The sequence below is a fragment of the Pleurodeles waltl genome, chromosome 4_2, assembly GCF_031143425.1.
Source record: "Pleurodeles waltl isolate 20211129_DDA chromosome 4_2, aPleWal1.hap1.20221129, whole genome shotgun sequence".
Classification (NCBI taxonomy): Eukaryota; Metazoa; Chordata; class Amphibia; order Caudata; family Salamandridae; genus Pleurodeles; species Pleurodeles waltl.
In genome coordinates, this window is record NC_090443.1 from 129,343,284 (window position 1) to 129,360,180 (window position 16,897).

Here is a 16,897-nt window from a genome sequence, read left to right on the forward strand (position 1 = left end):
GTAACATCCTGAAATGTTTAATATGTTAGATTGGACCCTATTACAAAGCCTGAATACCTAACTGTTTATAACTGTGCATCCCATGATTCTCAATCGGTATATGTAATACATAGGGGTATTAAGGTTTAGAAGTTAGGGTCTGCTGGCATGCCAACTATTAAAGGTTTATTAGGCCTACTGGATCTAGCGCACTCTTTACTGGTTATTTGAGCACTGTGAACTTCTACTGTGTGCCCAATGTAATCTGTGAGTCCCTTTAGAGGGTGTACCCATTCATTTTTTCACCTGCATTTTCGCATATATTTCTGATTTTGTGCACAGTATTTACTTTGGCTTGTATTTAAGTAATTTACATTTTTAAAGAAAAAGCACTGACTTGAGTGTTCATTTATTGAATGTTATTTAGAATATTGAGTTCTGAGTTTCTCACCCACAGCACCTTCTGAGTATACCTTGAACCTTACTGCCTCACAACTCTGAGAGACAAGTTCTAAAGGAGGTACTTGGTTGCCAGTTTGAGAGTCTGCAGTACGGGCGGCCCAGGACATCACAAACGAAGGACACTGGTTGCCACAGTTGAGGCCCAATAACATCTGGGTGGCCTGGGACCGTCCGTCACCGAATTTCTCACAATGTATTTTATATAACAATTAATGAAATATTTATATTTTTATATGGCTGTATATGTAGTCATTGCCCTCAAAATATATATTTTTGATTATATGATAACTGTATACACATGGTTAAGATTCCCCACGTTTACATCTATGTGCTAGTGAGATTTGGAGGTTGGAAACGCAACTTGCTTTGTACTGATTCAATACCCGGTCCTCTTACTGCTCGAGAACTTGCCCTTTTGTGACGTTTGGGACAGTGTAATTGATGAAATAATACACCCTGCCTAAAGATGATACTTTGAGCTGTCTGCCTAGAAAGAGTATTCACCTGAGAGTAAACAGATTACAGCTATTCTACCACCGGACTGTAGTGTTGTAGCCCTCAGAAGGGCTACAACACGCGATGAACAGTTGGCGATGCAAATAAATAAGTCACGCGACCCGTGTGATTTTTGTCAGGTCGGCGTGGTGGGGTTGGGCCTTCAATGCCGGAGCGCCCGTCAGCACGGTTCTCCGTCTGCTCGCGGCGTAGCTCTCCCCTCCCCGACCACGCCTCTCTTTATTTTTATAGCTCCAGGCCGGAGGCCACGGAGCAAACCACAAAACCACCTCGAAAAGGTGAAACCCCTCGGAAACATCCGGGGATTTCACCTAGTCTAATTACACACCACTAAAACACCCCCACCTCGTATAGAGTGTCAGCTGGCCGGTTGCATCACTGGCCAGCGACACTACATTCCTCCACAAAATACCAAAAACTGAAACATCACACAAAACACTTGATCATCAGTCGCACAAATGATCACGTAGGCGGATTGAGGGACAGGGATTACTCCGCAAACCATATCTGGCAGACCCGGAGCGTTGGGACAACAACTCTGGGGCCGGCCCACCAGTCACTTGCTCCATCGGGGCAGAAACAGGAACACCACCAACTCGATCCTCGGAATTAAACGTTGAACTCTCTATTTCAGGCCCCGAAGACAAAGGACCAACATCATCAGTGTCACAAGAACCTTCTTCTCCATTATCTCCAGAAGGGTGGAACCTCTTAAACAACAACACATTGCGGGTCACCGTGTCACTACCACGCTGGGCAACAACAGCAGATCCGTTCCTTTGAACAATTCTCCATGGGACCGAACTGAAAGGCGTACGAAATTTACTACCAGGCAGGGTTTGTTTTAGCAGCACTTGATCACCCACTTGGAGATCAGACACAGTCGCTCGTCGAGCACGGCTGACCCATTGATTAGACACCCGCCTTTTCTCCTGAACCAAGTCTCGGGCCATAGCGGGAGGAATCCAGGATGAATGATGAGGAATGGCATCAACAAACGCCCTCCCAAATGCTACATGACTTGGCGCTCGGCTCGTGGTGGAATGGGGCATTTGTCTATAGTTCTGTAGAAACGAGAATAGGGCATATTCAACGGCTTGACCACCTGCTACCGCGATTCTGATCACCTTATTTAAAGTCTGCATGAATCGCTCTACCTCACCGTTAGCTTGAGGCCAACGCGGGGTAATCCTGTGATGACGGGTGCCTGTAATCTTCAGATATTCAGCCAGTTCTTTACTTTGGAAATGTGGCCCAGTTTCTGTCTTTATCTCGGCTATGAGACCATGAGTGGCCATAGCTTTCTCGAGCCCGGAAATCAGCACGTCGGCAGTGAGGGCAGGAATAATTTCTACTTCGGGATACTTCGAGAAATCATCAATGATGACCATAGTGTGGCGGCCATCGGGCAAACTGCCAAAGTCCAAACTAGCTGAGACCCAGGGACCTGTTGGGGAGGGTTCAGTTTCGATGGGAGCAGGCCTATTCGATTCACCAGTAGCCTGACACCAACGGCAAGACCTTACCAGGCGCTCAACTTTTTCGTCCATAAGGGGAAACCACACCTTGGACCTGAGGCGGCTTTTGTTTTTGACCATCCCTTGGTGGCAATTGTGAGCCAACTCAACGGCTTTGGTGGTGAGGGAGGATGGAATAACCAACCGACTTCCCCTCAACAGGCACCCTTCAGAATCAGTGGTGAGTTCATCCTTGACATTATACAGACTCCCGATGACGCGTTGAGACTCAGTGTTCAGCAAAGGTAATTGTCCTTTGATACAGTGCCACTGATTATTCTGCATTGCCAACAGAACTTTCTGCAAACACTCATCCGTCTTGGTCGCTTGTACAATTTCACCCATAGTCATGGGCATAGGCCGGGATCGATCTGTGACATATCTGACATATTCCTCAGTCTCCTGTGCTTCTTCAACATCCACAGCGGAGGCAGCTCTGGGATGTCTCGACAAATAGTCAGCAGGGTTTTCAGATCCCGGGCGATATTCTAACTGGCACCGATAATCCTGCAATTGTAGCATCCATTTCTCAATTCTCTGCGGTGGCTTGGAAGCGGTTCCATTGAACAGAGGAAGCAACGGCTTATGGTCGGTGGTCACGACAAATGGGCGGCCATACACATAAATATGGAAGTGCTTACAACCCCAATGTACAACGATCGCTTCTTTTTCTATCTGCGAATAACGCTGTTCCGTTTCAGTAAGTGACCGGCTGGCATAAGCAACGAGAGACCACATTCCTTCTCCTTGTTCTTGCAACAAAACAGCACCTAGGCCTTTTGGCCCAGCGTCAACAGCAATCTTGGTACTTCTTTTTGGATCAAAGTATCTCAACACGGTTTCGCTGGATAATGCTTCTTTAATATTGTCAAAAGCCGTTTGTTCGGTGGACACCAACCTCCACAGCTCAGAGGCTTTGGTGAGATTTCTTGGAGGCTGTGTCAGGTTAGACAAAGCCTTAATAAATCGGCCACAGTAGTTTACCATCCCTAGAAAACGTCTGACCTCGGTGATGGTGGTAGGAGGGGGTGCCTTCTTAATGTCATTTACCTTTGCTGGATCAGGGGCTACCCCACTCGCCGAAAATGTGTAGCCGAAAAATTGTATTCTATCTCTTAGAAATTCACACTTTTGGCAGTGCAGTGTGAGTCCAGAATCCTGAATGCGTTGTAAGACCCTCTGTAGCCGGGAGAGGTGTTCCGTAATGGTAGGCGCATGGACGAGAATGTCGTCACTGACATTGATGGTTCCAGGTAATCCCACCAACAGCTCCTGGATGACATTCTGGAAAACTTCCGCAGCGCTGGATACCCCAAAGCTCAATCGTTTATATCTCCTGAGCCCTACATGTGTAGAGAAAGTCGTGATATAATGGGATTCCTTGGCTAACACCAGCTGGTGGTATACGGATCGGAGATCCAGTTTTGAAAACCACCTAGAGTCACTGAGCTCTCCAAATATGTCATCAATCGTAGGGGTCAGGTGTCTTTCTCTCTTGATGGCAGCATTAGGGAGACGCATGTCCACACATATTCGCACCTCACCTGGCTGCTTGGGTTTCCTAGCTACCACAATGGGAGATACCCATGGGGTGGGCCCAGAGACCTTCTCAATGATTCCTGCTTTCTCCTAGTTATCCAGCTCTTTCTCCACTTGGGGTCGAAGGTGGAACACCACTCGCCGATGGCGGAGGGCTACCGGTTGCACTGTGTGATCAATGTGGAGCTTGATCTCTCTGCCTCGGAGACATCCAATGCCGTTGAACACTCCTTCATATCGGGCTACCAGTTCAGTCACGGATTCTTGGTGAATGCTGAGCGCGAACGTCACAATTTCTAACTCCTCCGCAGCCTTACAGCCTAACAGCATACCAGTTCCTCCCTCTGTCACATAGACCTTCGCAGAGGTGAATTGTGATCCATGGGTGATGATGGTCTGGAACATGCCTCTCAAGGCTAAAGGGGTGCTTTGCCCATATGCATACACCTTGATATTTGCCTTGGTCAGTGCTGGAGTTGGCGACATTCTGCAGTGTTCTTCTGGAGCCAGTAAGTTTATGGACGCGCCCGTATCCACTTCTGCGACAATTTCATGCTGGCCCATGAGGATCTGGCAACTTGGAAGTTGCGCTTGACGATGGCTGGTAGGTCTGATGGCAAACAAAGAGTGGACGACATGAATTACAGCTTCGTCATCATCCATATCACTCCCATGCTCCGAATTCTCTGAAGGGGCCTCTTCGAGTGCAACGTTGACAGATGCACTTCGAGTGTTCTTGGTCCTGCAAACCGTTGCGAAATGATTCATCTTTCCGCAGCCAGAGCATACTTTTCCTCTTGCCGGGCACTCAGATGCTCTGTGTGGTACTCCACCACAGTACCCGCACTGCCTCGTTTGTGCCTTGTTCACCTTTTGTCGGGGTCTATTCGTGGGTGCCATGACTGCATTGGCTACCTCTTCCTTTATGGGACGCTGTAGGGCTGCCTCCATGTGCGAAGCCCTGGCTCTCGACAGCTCTTTTGTTCGGCCCAATTGTAGAATGTCCGGTAGAGACTTTCCGGACTCCTCTAGGATGCGTTCCCTGAGCTGGAGGGACGCACACCCTTGGATTAATTGTCCTCTGACCTCTTCAGTCTCGTAATTAAATCTGCACGTACTCACTAGTTCTCTTAGTCTTAGGAGGAAAGCATCTAGCGACTCGTCCAACTGTTGCCTCGCTTGTCTGAATATAAACCTCTCGTAATCAGTATTAACCATGGGTTCAAAGTGTCGGTTGAGGGTCGCTATGAGTGTTGCATGTGTTTTGGGCGTGTCTTCCACTAGGTTTTTTTGATATCTTATATATGTCCTTCCCTCCTATGTGGATGAGCATAGCACGCTTCTGGTCATTTGCTACCTTAGTGGCCTCAAAGAATAGCAACACTCTTTCCACCCATTCTTTCCACGTTGGCGCTTGTGCAGAGGGAGCCCCTTCTACAACAAATGGTTCTACGGAGGTATTGCAGACATTGTGGCCAGGGTGGGGCTAGAAAGGCCTCTTGTATTTGTGTAGATACTGGAAAACTGCTGTTTATTGTTCTGTGTTAACGATTGGTCCCACCGTCCTAAACACAGGTTATGTGGGAGGACACTCTTGTACTCACGGTGTCCTGATGTGCCTCCTTTTGTTTTCCATCTTTGTTCTTGGTGGCAGCTTTTATATGGATTCTTCTCCCTGGCTGCTCATCCGATTTAGTTTCCTTTTTAAAAAAAAAAAAATGAATGGAGTGGGCATAAGCACCGTGTTACTTACGGCTGCTACTCTGTCAGCTGTTTTATTTTTTTACTGGGCTGCGTGCCCGCCGCACGAGCAACCCCTTTACACACACGGCCGCAGCAGGGCCACAACCCAGGGGCGTGGGGTCGCTCGCCCTCCCTCATCGCCAAAATGTAGTTTTGTAGCCCTTAGAAGGGCTACAACACACGATGAACAGTCGGCGATGCAAATAAATAAATCACGCAGCCCTGTGTGATTTTTGTCGGTTCGGCGTGGTGGGGTTGGGCCTTCAATGCCAGAGCGCCCGTCAGCACGGGCCTCCATCTGCTCGCGGCGTAGCTCTCCCCTCCCCGACCACGCATCTCTTTATTTTTATAGTTCCGGGCCGGAGGCCACGGAGCAAACCACAAAACCACCTCGAAGAGGTGAAACCCCTCGGAAACATCCGGGGATTTCACCTAGTCTAATTACACCCCACTAAAACTCCCCCACCTCGTATAGAGTGTTGGCTGGCCGGTTGCATCACTGGCCAGCGACACTACACGGACGAGGCAAACAGTTCCCGCAGGAGAAGAAGGACTTCCTTTTGGCAAGACTGGAGCATCTCTTAGGCACCCACCTAGTTTAAAACTTACCAATGAGGGCAAGGAAGAGCTATTTCACAAAGGATGCAGATTCATTGACGTTAATCATGCTTACTGAACTAAGCAAGGCGCTAGATGTCGAGAAGGGTGATTTCACTAGTTCTGACAGTGTTTTCAGACATGATATAGGTCACTTCATAGCAGGTTGGAATCAACACTGAATTGGCATTATGAATTTGGATTCCCAGAGGGAGTTTAAATTTGATGTCTGGTGTTCCTGTGCGTTTTCCCCCTCTCTTTCGCTCACCACTCCTCACGCTCGCCTACCACATTAGCTAAAAGGGCCAAAGTAATGATAATAGGAGGGGGCAGTTGCCCAATTATGTCTTGGTCTATTTTTAGTAACTGGTTTTGGAGTATTAAGAATTACTGTTAAGATGCTGCTTACTAAAAAATAAACTCCATTAAAATAACAGGAATCAGTACAGTTGCGTGCCAAAGATCTCGCATTTCAAGGGTGCCCAGATGGCTTTGTTATATTAGTGCATTTTGTTTTGTAGTCACAAACTATCTGCTCTTACGGAGTATGGCCTATGTTTTTTTCCATTAATGGTCCCTTTTCTCCTTACCTCCACATAGCAGACCATCGTGCCGTTCGCAGCTGGTGTCGTCACACTCGCAGTGCTCCCCGTGCACGTTGGTGTTGCACACACACTTGCCGCACTCGCATCTTCCTTTCCCGCTGCAAAGCTGTGATCCATTTGCCCGACAGGCAGCATCCAAGTCATTCTGGTATCCAGCCTGCTCACATTCGCACAACTTTCCTAGACGTGTTTTGCCACAGCTGTATAAAAGAATAGTCTCACATCAATCTTATATCACCAAAAACGCAAAGGCCATCTGTATGTTCTCAGATGTGGGTTAGATGCTGAGAATGTCTGAGGTTCATAGCATACACTCATTCAGGTCCACCAAGTTGGATATTAGAAAGATCCACATTGTTATCATACAATCCTACTGAGTATATAAAAACGTTGTCCCTTTTCACTTTCTGGAAATATTTATGGAAAACGAGAAATTAGGGAAATCAGGTTGCTCCCAGATAAAAGAGGTGATTTGATAGCTCCTTTAAGTTTAATTCGTACCTATTTTAATACAAATAGCTGAGCATCTAAGAGGCCATTCTACCTCAATGTGTTGCAAATTTGCTGGGCAAAATGTGAGACTAATATGTATTGTATTAAAAATGTTTTTGTATTTTAATCATCATCTTTGTCTGATCCTTATAACATAGTTGGACTTAAGTGGGTTTTCCTGATTTTTGTGGAGAATTTTATTTTCGTGTTGGTTTCTTTTCACTTTTTTTCCTTAAGATGAGCGAGGCAGTTTTAGCACAGGTGTCCCTGACAACTGTAGCATCTGAGTGTAGTTATGTTGCATGCTTTGTGCCCCACCATTGCCTTTCATATATTCTTGAACTTCTGTCCACATTTCTCATCCTTAAACACATGCTTCATTTAGTATGAATTGTACATAATGTTTATCGTGTGACTTTAGCTTTACAGGTTTATAGTGCACACTTTTCACACACACACACACACATATATATATATATATCTATATATATATGTATATATATATATATATACACACACACACACACACACACACATTTGTGTTAATGTGAAGTATAACATGTATATGTTAGTGAATGTGCAAAAGAGTTCGTATGATAATTCTTACAGTTTATACCATTAATCATGAGGTCAAGTCTTTAAATAAAAAACAGCAAAACGACGCTTAAGTCTGGTACAGGCACATCGTCAGGGATAGACACATACACATTTCCTTGGGAACTTTGTTCAAGCTGTATACTGAAAACATCAGAACTGAAAGCCATGTACTCTGGGAGCTCGGCCTTATCTGCTCTTTTCTCATCTCAGAATGCCATAATAAGCCAGATTGCAACCTCAAAGCGCAGTAGGTGATTAAAAATCGCTTAGTTGAGCCAAGATATGCATGTCAGATACCAGCTAGGAAACTCTGATGAGCGCTTTGGTGCTAAGAACGTCCAGCTAGGGGCTAGAAAAGGGAGGAGGTTTGTAAGGAAATGGCTCCCTGTTGCAGTTACCCCCCACTTTGTGCCTGATATTGATGCTGACTTGACTGAGAAGTGTGCTGGGACCCTGCTAACCAGGCCCCAGCACCAGTGTTCTTTCACCTAAAATGTACCATTGTTTCCACAATTGGCACACCCTTGACACACAGATAAGTCCTGTGTAAAAGGTACCAGTGATACCAAGGGCCCTGTGACCAGGGAAGGTCTCTAGGGGCTGACGCATATGTTGTGCCACCCTAAGGGACCCCTCACCTAACACATGCACACTGCCATTGTAGATTGTGTGTGTTGGTGGGGAGAAAAAGGCAAAGTCGACATGGCATCCCCCTCAGGATGCCATGCCCACAAAATACTTCCTGTGGCATAGGTAAGTCACCCCTCTAGCAGGCCTTTCAGCCCTAAGGCAGGGTGCACTATACCACAGGTGAGGGCATAGATGCATGAGCAATATACCCCTACAGTGTCATAATGTCTAAGAATGGACTTAAAGTACAGTGTGGGCATATCAAGTATATGGTCTGGGAGTTTGTCAAAAACGAACTCCACAGCTCCATAATGGCTACACTGAATACTGGGAAGTTTGGTATCAAACGTCTCAGAATAATAAACCTACACTGATGCCAGTGTTGGATTTATAAAAAAAATGCACACAGAGGGCATCTTAGAGATGCCCCCTGTATTTTACACAATCCTTCAGTGCAGGACTGACTGGTCTCTGCCAGCCTGCTGCTGAGAGACAAGTTTCTGCCACCCCTGGGGTGAGAGCCTTTGTGCTCTCTGAGGACAGAAACAAAGCCTGCACTGGGTGGAGGTGCTTCACACCTCCCCCTGCAGGAACTGTAACACCAAGCAGTGAGCCTGAAAGGCTCAGGCTTCATGTAACAATGCCCCAGGGCACTCCAGCTAGTGGAGATGCCCGCCCCCTGGACACAGCCCCCACTTTTGGCGGCAAGTCCAGGGGAGATAATGAGAAAAACAAGGAGGAGTCATCCACCAGTCAGGACAGTCCCTAAGGTGTCCTGAGCTGAGGTGACCCCTGCCTTTAGAAATCCTCCATCTTGATTTTGGAAGATTCCCCAATAGGAATAGGGATGTGCCCCTCTCCCCACAGGGAGGAGGCACAAAGAGGGTGTAGCCACCCTCAAGGACAGGAGCCATTGGCTACTGCCCTCCCAGACCTTAAAAACACCCCTAAATTCAGTATTTAGGGGCTCCCCAGATCCCAGGAAATCAGATTCATGCAACCTGAAGAAAGAAGAAGGACTGCTGACCTACAAGCCTGCAGAGAAGGAGGAAGACGACAACTGATTTGGCCCCAGCCCTACCGGCCTGTCTCCAACTTCGAAAACCTGCTCCAGCGACATATCCAATAGGGACCAGGGACCTCTGAAGCCTCAGAGGACTGCCCTGGACTACAGAACCAAGAAACTCCCGTGAACTCCCTGTTCAAAGCCAGCTACTTCTTTGCACCAAATAAGGAACTTCCAAGGACTTCATGTTTCCCGCCGGAAGCGTGAGACTCTACACTCTGCACCCGACGCCCCCGGCGCCCCCGGCTCGACCTGCAGAAAACCAACACCTCAGGGGGGGACCCACTGAGCCCCCCAGCGACGCCTGTAGAGCGAATCCAGAGGCTCCCCCTGACCGCAACTGCCTGTAACAAGGGACCCGACGCCTGGAACCAACACTGCACCCGCAGCCCCCAGGACCTGAAGGAACCGAACTTCGACACAGGAGTGACCCCCAGGTGACCCTCTGCCTTGCCCAGGTGGTGGCTGTCCCGAGAAGCCCCCCTGTGCCTGCCTGCACCGCTAGAGTGACCCCCGGGTCCCTCCATTGAAACCTATACAAAACCCGACGCCTGCTTTGCACACTGCACCCGGCCGCCCCTGTGCAGCTGAGGGTGTGTTTTGTGTGCCTACTTGTCCCCCCCCCCAGTGCTCCACAAAACCCCCCTGGTCTGCCCCCCGAGGATGCGGGTACTCACCTGCTGGCAGACTGGAACCGGAGCACCCCTGTTCTCCATAGGCGCCTATGACTTTTGGGCACCACTTTGACCTCTGCACCTGACCGGCCCTGAGCTGCTGGTGTGGTAACTTTGGGGTTGCCTTGAACCCCCAACGGTGGGCTGCCTATGCCCCAGGCCTGAGACTTGTAAGTGTTTTACTTACTGCCTAATCTAACCTTTACTTACCTCCCCCAGGAACTGTTGATTTTTGCACTGTGTCCACTTTGAAAATAGCTTATTGCCATTTTTACAAAGACTGTACATGATTTTGTTTTCATTCAAAGTTCCTAAAGTATCTAAGTGAAGTACCTTACATTTAAATTGTTTAACATAAATCTTGAACATGTGGTTCTTAAAATAAACTAAAAAAATATATTTTTCAATATAAAAAACCATTGGCCTAAAGTAAGACTTTGAGTGTGTGTTCCGCATTTATTGCCTGTGTGTGTACAACAAATGCTTAACACTTCCCTCTGATAAGCCTACTGCTTTTCCACACTACCACGAAATAGAGCATTAGAATTATCTACTTTTGCTACTATCTTACCTCTAAGGGGAACCCTTGGACTCTGTGCACACTATTTCTTACTTTGAAATAGTATATGCAGAGCCAACTTCCTACAGGGTTCCATGTAGATTGGGTTTCATCATTTATTGCTTTGATTTTATTAATTCGTTTTTCAATATATTGATTACTAGCTTGTTTTATTACTACTATGTTTACTATCTTCATAGCATATATCATATAATCTGTACTAGATTGTGGCATTCATTTTTAATAAACCTTTTTTTTAAACTGCGATTAGTTTTTTGCTGTATCAATATCATAACCAAACACATGCCACCCTCCCAACCACAGTACATTTATGGATTTATAGCAAGTAGTTCATGTTCAGTTTGACACAGTATTACAATCTCTGTCGAGTTTCCCCTTTTCCCAGCTCTCGATGTGTCCTTCTCTCCTCAGCCTGTGGCCTCTGCGTTGGACTTCACTTCCTGCAACCATTATCTCCTCTGTGGGTACTCCTTTCAACCAGACCCCAACTCCCAGACCCCTCAGCTCTTCTTGTACCATAAAATATGTTTTTTTTCAGTAGTCTGCAGTGGCCCACACAATCTAGCCACTCTTGGTGTTGAGGAACAGTCCCTGACCTCCGATTCCTGGCAATATCTTGTTTCATCACCATGCACCCTAGATTGATTAATAAATTGCGGTATCGCATGTGGTCAGCCTATCCCCATACACCCAGTCGCTACAGCTCAGGCCTCAATCCCAGAGGTATCCCTGTTACAATCTACAATGTTTCTCTGATTGCCGCCCAAAATCCCCAACTCTAGGGCAGCTCCACATCATATGATAAAAGGTGTGCCCTCTTGACCCCAACCCCTGAGACAACCAGGATTTTCCACACTGCCCAGTCTGTAAAGTATTGTGCACGTGTAATAGACTATATGTAGGGCTTTAAATTGAATAAGGCAGAGAGACGCCAGAATGGCCGCTCTGCCAGGAAGATGAGTGCCTCATGCAATCAACCTTGTCTAGTTCTCCACCATCCTGCGCCCATCTATCCTACAGTCCAGACAAGGAGGACTGCGGGTTCCTCATCAACATCCCATATGTAAGGGAGGTCAGTTTTTCTTTTACTTTCCCATCCAGCATTCTTATCTCCAGCAGAGAATCCTCTTGCATCTCTCTGGGATGCTATGCAGCGGAGCGGTCGGTAACTGGGCATTTTTCAACCACTGCATGGCAGGCATCCAGTATTCGTTTTGCAAATATGCAAAGGGAACTACTCCATTGGCATCCCACACCTCCCATAATGTTGAGGTGCCTATATTGTTCTCTGTTCCCAACCTTCGAAACCCTTTCACGGCCATCACTTTTGGAATACTGGCTCCCTCCCACAATGGTGTTCTCTGGGCAACCGAGTGTACCATCCTGTTTCTTTGTTTTTAACTTTCTCAAGTTCTGAACCATCAATTCTGTAGCTGGGCACAGTTTTAAATTTAGTCTGCCCAAGCAACCAGTGCACATAGCTTCTAGTCCCTATAGCCTGACGATCAGCCCAAAACGCTGGGTTCCCGTGGGCATTTGCCCAATGATTACCTACACAGACCTGCGCAGCCTCATAATACTTGCAAATATTTGGCAGCGATATCCCCCCTTCGTATTTAGATCATTGGGGAGTTTGTAGGGCCTCCCTCAGCTGCAAGTCTGCCCATAGCAAGGTGCGCACCTCGTGTGAAGAATGTGTCTGGGATTCTATATGGTGAGTTCTGAAGAGTGTATAGAAATCTGGTCAGAGCCAATATCTTAAACAATGCCGCCCTGCCCATCAAGGAAATCAGTAGAGACTGCCAGTGTCTTACATCTAGATCAAGGAGCGTCAATAGATGGGCCAGGTTGGCTTCACAGTACACATCAGAGCTTCTGGTGAACCAGATCCCAAAATATTTAAATTAAGTCCTCTCCACTCTGAGAGGAAGAGACATTGTTTGGTCCTGATTCCAGCAATCCATTGGAAACAGTATGGATTTAACGCAATTTATAGAAACCCCAGAGACGTCTCCACTGACCTGAAAGATGTCCTGCAACCTCCTAAGTGTCACAGGCACCTGCGTTAAGTATGACAAAATATTGTTTGCATACAGGGAGATTCTTTTCTCAGCAGCTAAGCTTCCTGGCCATCCCCAGATCTGCGCATCCACCGTATCCGTTCGCCAGGCCCTCTATCACTAGTGCAAACAGCATTGGCAACAGAGGGAACCCTGCTTGTTCCCTTGCAGAGCCAGAACTCAAGAGAGACGTAACCATTGACTCTCACACTTGCATTGGGTCTGTCATAGAGCAATCAAATCCATATTCAATATTTGGGGCCAAATCCCATCTCTTCCAGAACTCCAAAGGGAAACAACCACTCTACAGAGTCAAAGGCGTTATTTGCATCTAGGGAGGCTACAGCCCTGCCAGTGGGGGAGGACTCCACCAGCACCAAATTATTGTGGAGTCTACGGAGATTTATCGCAATAGAGCGTCCAAGCATAAACCTGTTTTGATCCAAGTGTATCATTGTTGTCAACGTTCCTCAGTCTATTAGCTAGAAGTTTGGCATAGATTTAAAGAGCCACATTCAACAGTGAAATTGAGTGATAAGAGTCACACCTATTTCTGGGCTAACCAGTCTTGGGGACCAGGATTATCATGCCGAGTGCATATCTGCCGGGAATTCCCCTACCTTAAACACCTCCTCAAAGGCAGCACACATAGGGGGGGCATCGATTTGTTAAGTTTAATGAAGAACTCCACCAGAAATCCACTATGACCCGGAGCCTTCCCTGCTTGCAATTGACTCATAGCCATGGAGACCTCCCCCTGCATATGTCTGTCTCCAAGTCTGTCATCTGTTGTTGGTTGAGTTTTGTCATTGGACAGTCTTCTATGAAGCCTAAAATTTCCTGTTTGGGAACAGTCAACCGTGATTCATAGAAGCTTGCAAGTTGGAATACCAGCTGTTCCGCGATGCCCTAATTTTCCTTTATCACTCCCCCGGCGGGTGTGTGCAGTTCTCTAATTAAAATATTCTTTCTTTCCGTGCTCCCAATCCATGCAAGCAGTTTCCTAGCCTTATTCCCAGCCTCTTATAGGTGCTTCTGTTTCACTGGCAACAATGACTTGATCTCCTCAGTAGCTACCAAGCAGTATTCCTCCTTTTTTGAGCGACTGCCCTCCTTGCTTCAGGGGTCTGAGAAGTCACATGGGTCTTCTCTAGTTTCTGCAATTCACCTTCCAGTGTAATCAGTCGCTGTTGATACTTTCTCTGAGCCCCAACCTCCCCTGCAATGAGGACGCCCTTTATAGTAGCCTTGTATGCCTCCCATAGAACTACCATGGTTTTGCAAAGACTTTCCATTTTCAGCAAAATAATTCTGTGCAGCCTGCTCCAGGTTCTCAACCATTTCCTCCTTCGTGAGGCGCCACGTCTCCATCCTCCATCCACCCCGGGATTCGTGTGGCCCAAGTGTCAATCTTACTCTCAGAGTAGAGTGATCACTAATGCCTCGTCTAAGTATTCTGCCTCCCCAATGCTGGGCAATAGATTTGTGGTTTTGAAAAAATCATCTAACCGGGATTGAACTCTGTGGGAGTTTGAGTTAAAAGAGTATCCTCTCACTTGTCCATGTAAGGCCCTCCATACATCACAAAGCCCCAATGTCTGCACAAAGCATCCCAGTCTGCCCTTCGTCACCTCCCTCCCCTCCTGTTTTTGTGCTAATCCTGTCCAGGTGTGTATCCATTACAAAATTGAAGTCCCTCCCCCTATTATTGTGTGCCTCAGTCAGGATTGCCCTCACTTTGTTAAGAGTACGTCCCTGTAGCTCCCAGGATGCATATTCATTAAACAGAATCAAAGGTACCCCCATCATACTCCCCTAGAATGGCTTTGTAGCACCTGGGTGCCTCGATCTATGATCAAAGTGTGTGAAATGGGAGGGATCTATGAATAAGTAGGGCTCCCGGTTTTATGGCAGATTTAAGAGCCCCTAGCACCACCTTAGAGTCATTTCTTTATGCTAAGGTGGCGCTAAATTGGCATTTTCCCCACGCCATATTTACAAAGTGCTGCAATGCATGCATTGCACCACTTTGTAAACCCTTGTGCCACATTATGCCTGCGCCAGGCATAATGTATGCAAAAGGGGGCGTTACCCTGTTAGGAGAGCTGAAAAAATTGTGCAAGGAAATCTAAGAGATACAGCGGTAGAAGGGGGCACTAGGGGCCGCAATAAAAGTGTCACTGCACCAGGTGCTGCGCCACTTTTCTTAAATATGCCCCTATTTTTTTTTTTTTTTTTTACATTTCAGTTTCTATTTATCCATATGTATTTTTTGGCCATCTTATTGATATGTATCCTTGTTTATTTTGTGTTTTGAGAATAAATAGAATTGAACAATGTTAAATTTCCATATTTATTTAACTGATAATCAGCCGATTAACATGACCTTAAACTTTGATGCCTGTCACGTTTTAGCAGATCAGGCAGCCAAATATAACAAAACACTACATCCACAGGTAAATATTAGCATTATAAGGAGATATATGTTAACATATGCCTTTATGTGAAGGAGTCTCATCTTGTTTTTTAACTCCACATGCTGTTTATATGCTCAGCTGTTGGCCCAGGATTCATGAAGGACAGCATGGAAAGTCACTCTCTAGAAGCACAATTTTCTGTATTTATCCACTTTTAAAAATAAGTACAGACAGGAAACACATTGTTTTCTGTCTGTATTTATCTATAAAAATCTGAAAAAACAGAAAACTGGGAGCCTTACGGAGAAGCACCAGAACACCTCCAGAGCCGGACTTGTGTTGAGCATGAGCAATCAGCTTGTACTCCCCCCTTTCTATACCTCGGTGCTGTGCATCTATAAGATGAGTCTCCTGCAGTTAAACAATATCTGGTTGGTAAAGAGATAGTGCTTTCTGGACCAGCCCTCTTTTTATCTTGTTGCCCAACCCATTAACATTCCATGACACTATTGATGGCTGTTTGAGATGTACCATTGTATGTCTCCCCTGAACTACCACTCCATACTGATGGGTCCCGTGAATGTCCGAACCATACTTTTCTTATACCGTGACGTGAAGGCAGGCAGAAAAACAAGAAAAATAACGTTAACCCACAACAACCTACCACTCCACTATACCATGTTGTGTAGGTGTACCAAACCACCCCTGAGTGGCACAGTATGCATAGTGCCCAGACCTGAAAAACAAACCAACAGTAAATGAGTCCATCGCCGGTGCGCAGTCAGTCACCATTATCATCTGGGTGTTTCTGAAGGAAACATCCAGATGATGACCTCAAGTCCTTCAGGTCACAGTGGACGCTAAGATCACCCCGCAAGTGTTGCACCGCAGCGCGAGCTGAACATTTGGCTCGGGCCACAGCGCGCGGCACAGAAACACGCTGCGCCCACAGCCTCTTGTGCAGCTTACGAGGCCCCAAATTGGGCATGGGGCCTCGTTTCTTTCTCAAGCGGCACACATTCGGGAATGTTTAACCCTTCCCCACTCACCTGCTATTATGTCCTTTTATTTCTGTCCCCCTCATTTGTGCCTCTCTTTATGTTTTTCCTTCTTTCCCTTTGTTCCCCTCTCTTCCCAGCATGCTTTGGTCCCCTACTTTCTATGGCTCCTTGTCCATTACTTTCTATGTGGTTTTCCCTATCCAATATGGTGTCCTTGCACTTCCTGTTGGTCGCTTCCTGTTTTTGGGTGTTTAAGGGCTGTGTTTCTTTCTCTCCTTGCGCTGCAACACTTTCTGTTTGGATGGTGTCTTCGCTCCTTCTTCCTTGTGTCTGAAACTGGTTCACGTTAGTTCCAGTGTTTTTTCCTATTCTTTTTAATCTTGTATTTACTTTTGACTTTGCTCCTGTTCCAGGAAATTTTC

The 16,897-nt window shown here is 46.6% G+C and overlaps 1 protein-coding gene across 1 annotated transcript in view; it reads right to left on the bottom strand.

The window, feature by feature from the left end:
• Positions 1 to 16,897, bottom strand: part of ITGB7 (integrin subunit beta 7) — a 786,164-nt gene that overhangs the window by 135,447 nt on the left and 633,820 nt on the right. Inside the window, exon 12 of the mRNA XM_069230944.1 lies at positions 6,944 to 7,158. Within this exon, the coding sequence (XP_069087045.1) occupies positions 6,944 to 7,158 (215 nt within the window). The remainder of the gene's footprint in view (positions 1 to 6,943; positions 7,159 to 16,897) is intronic.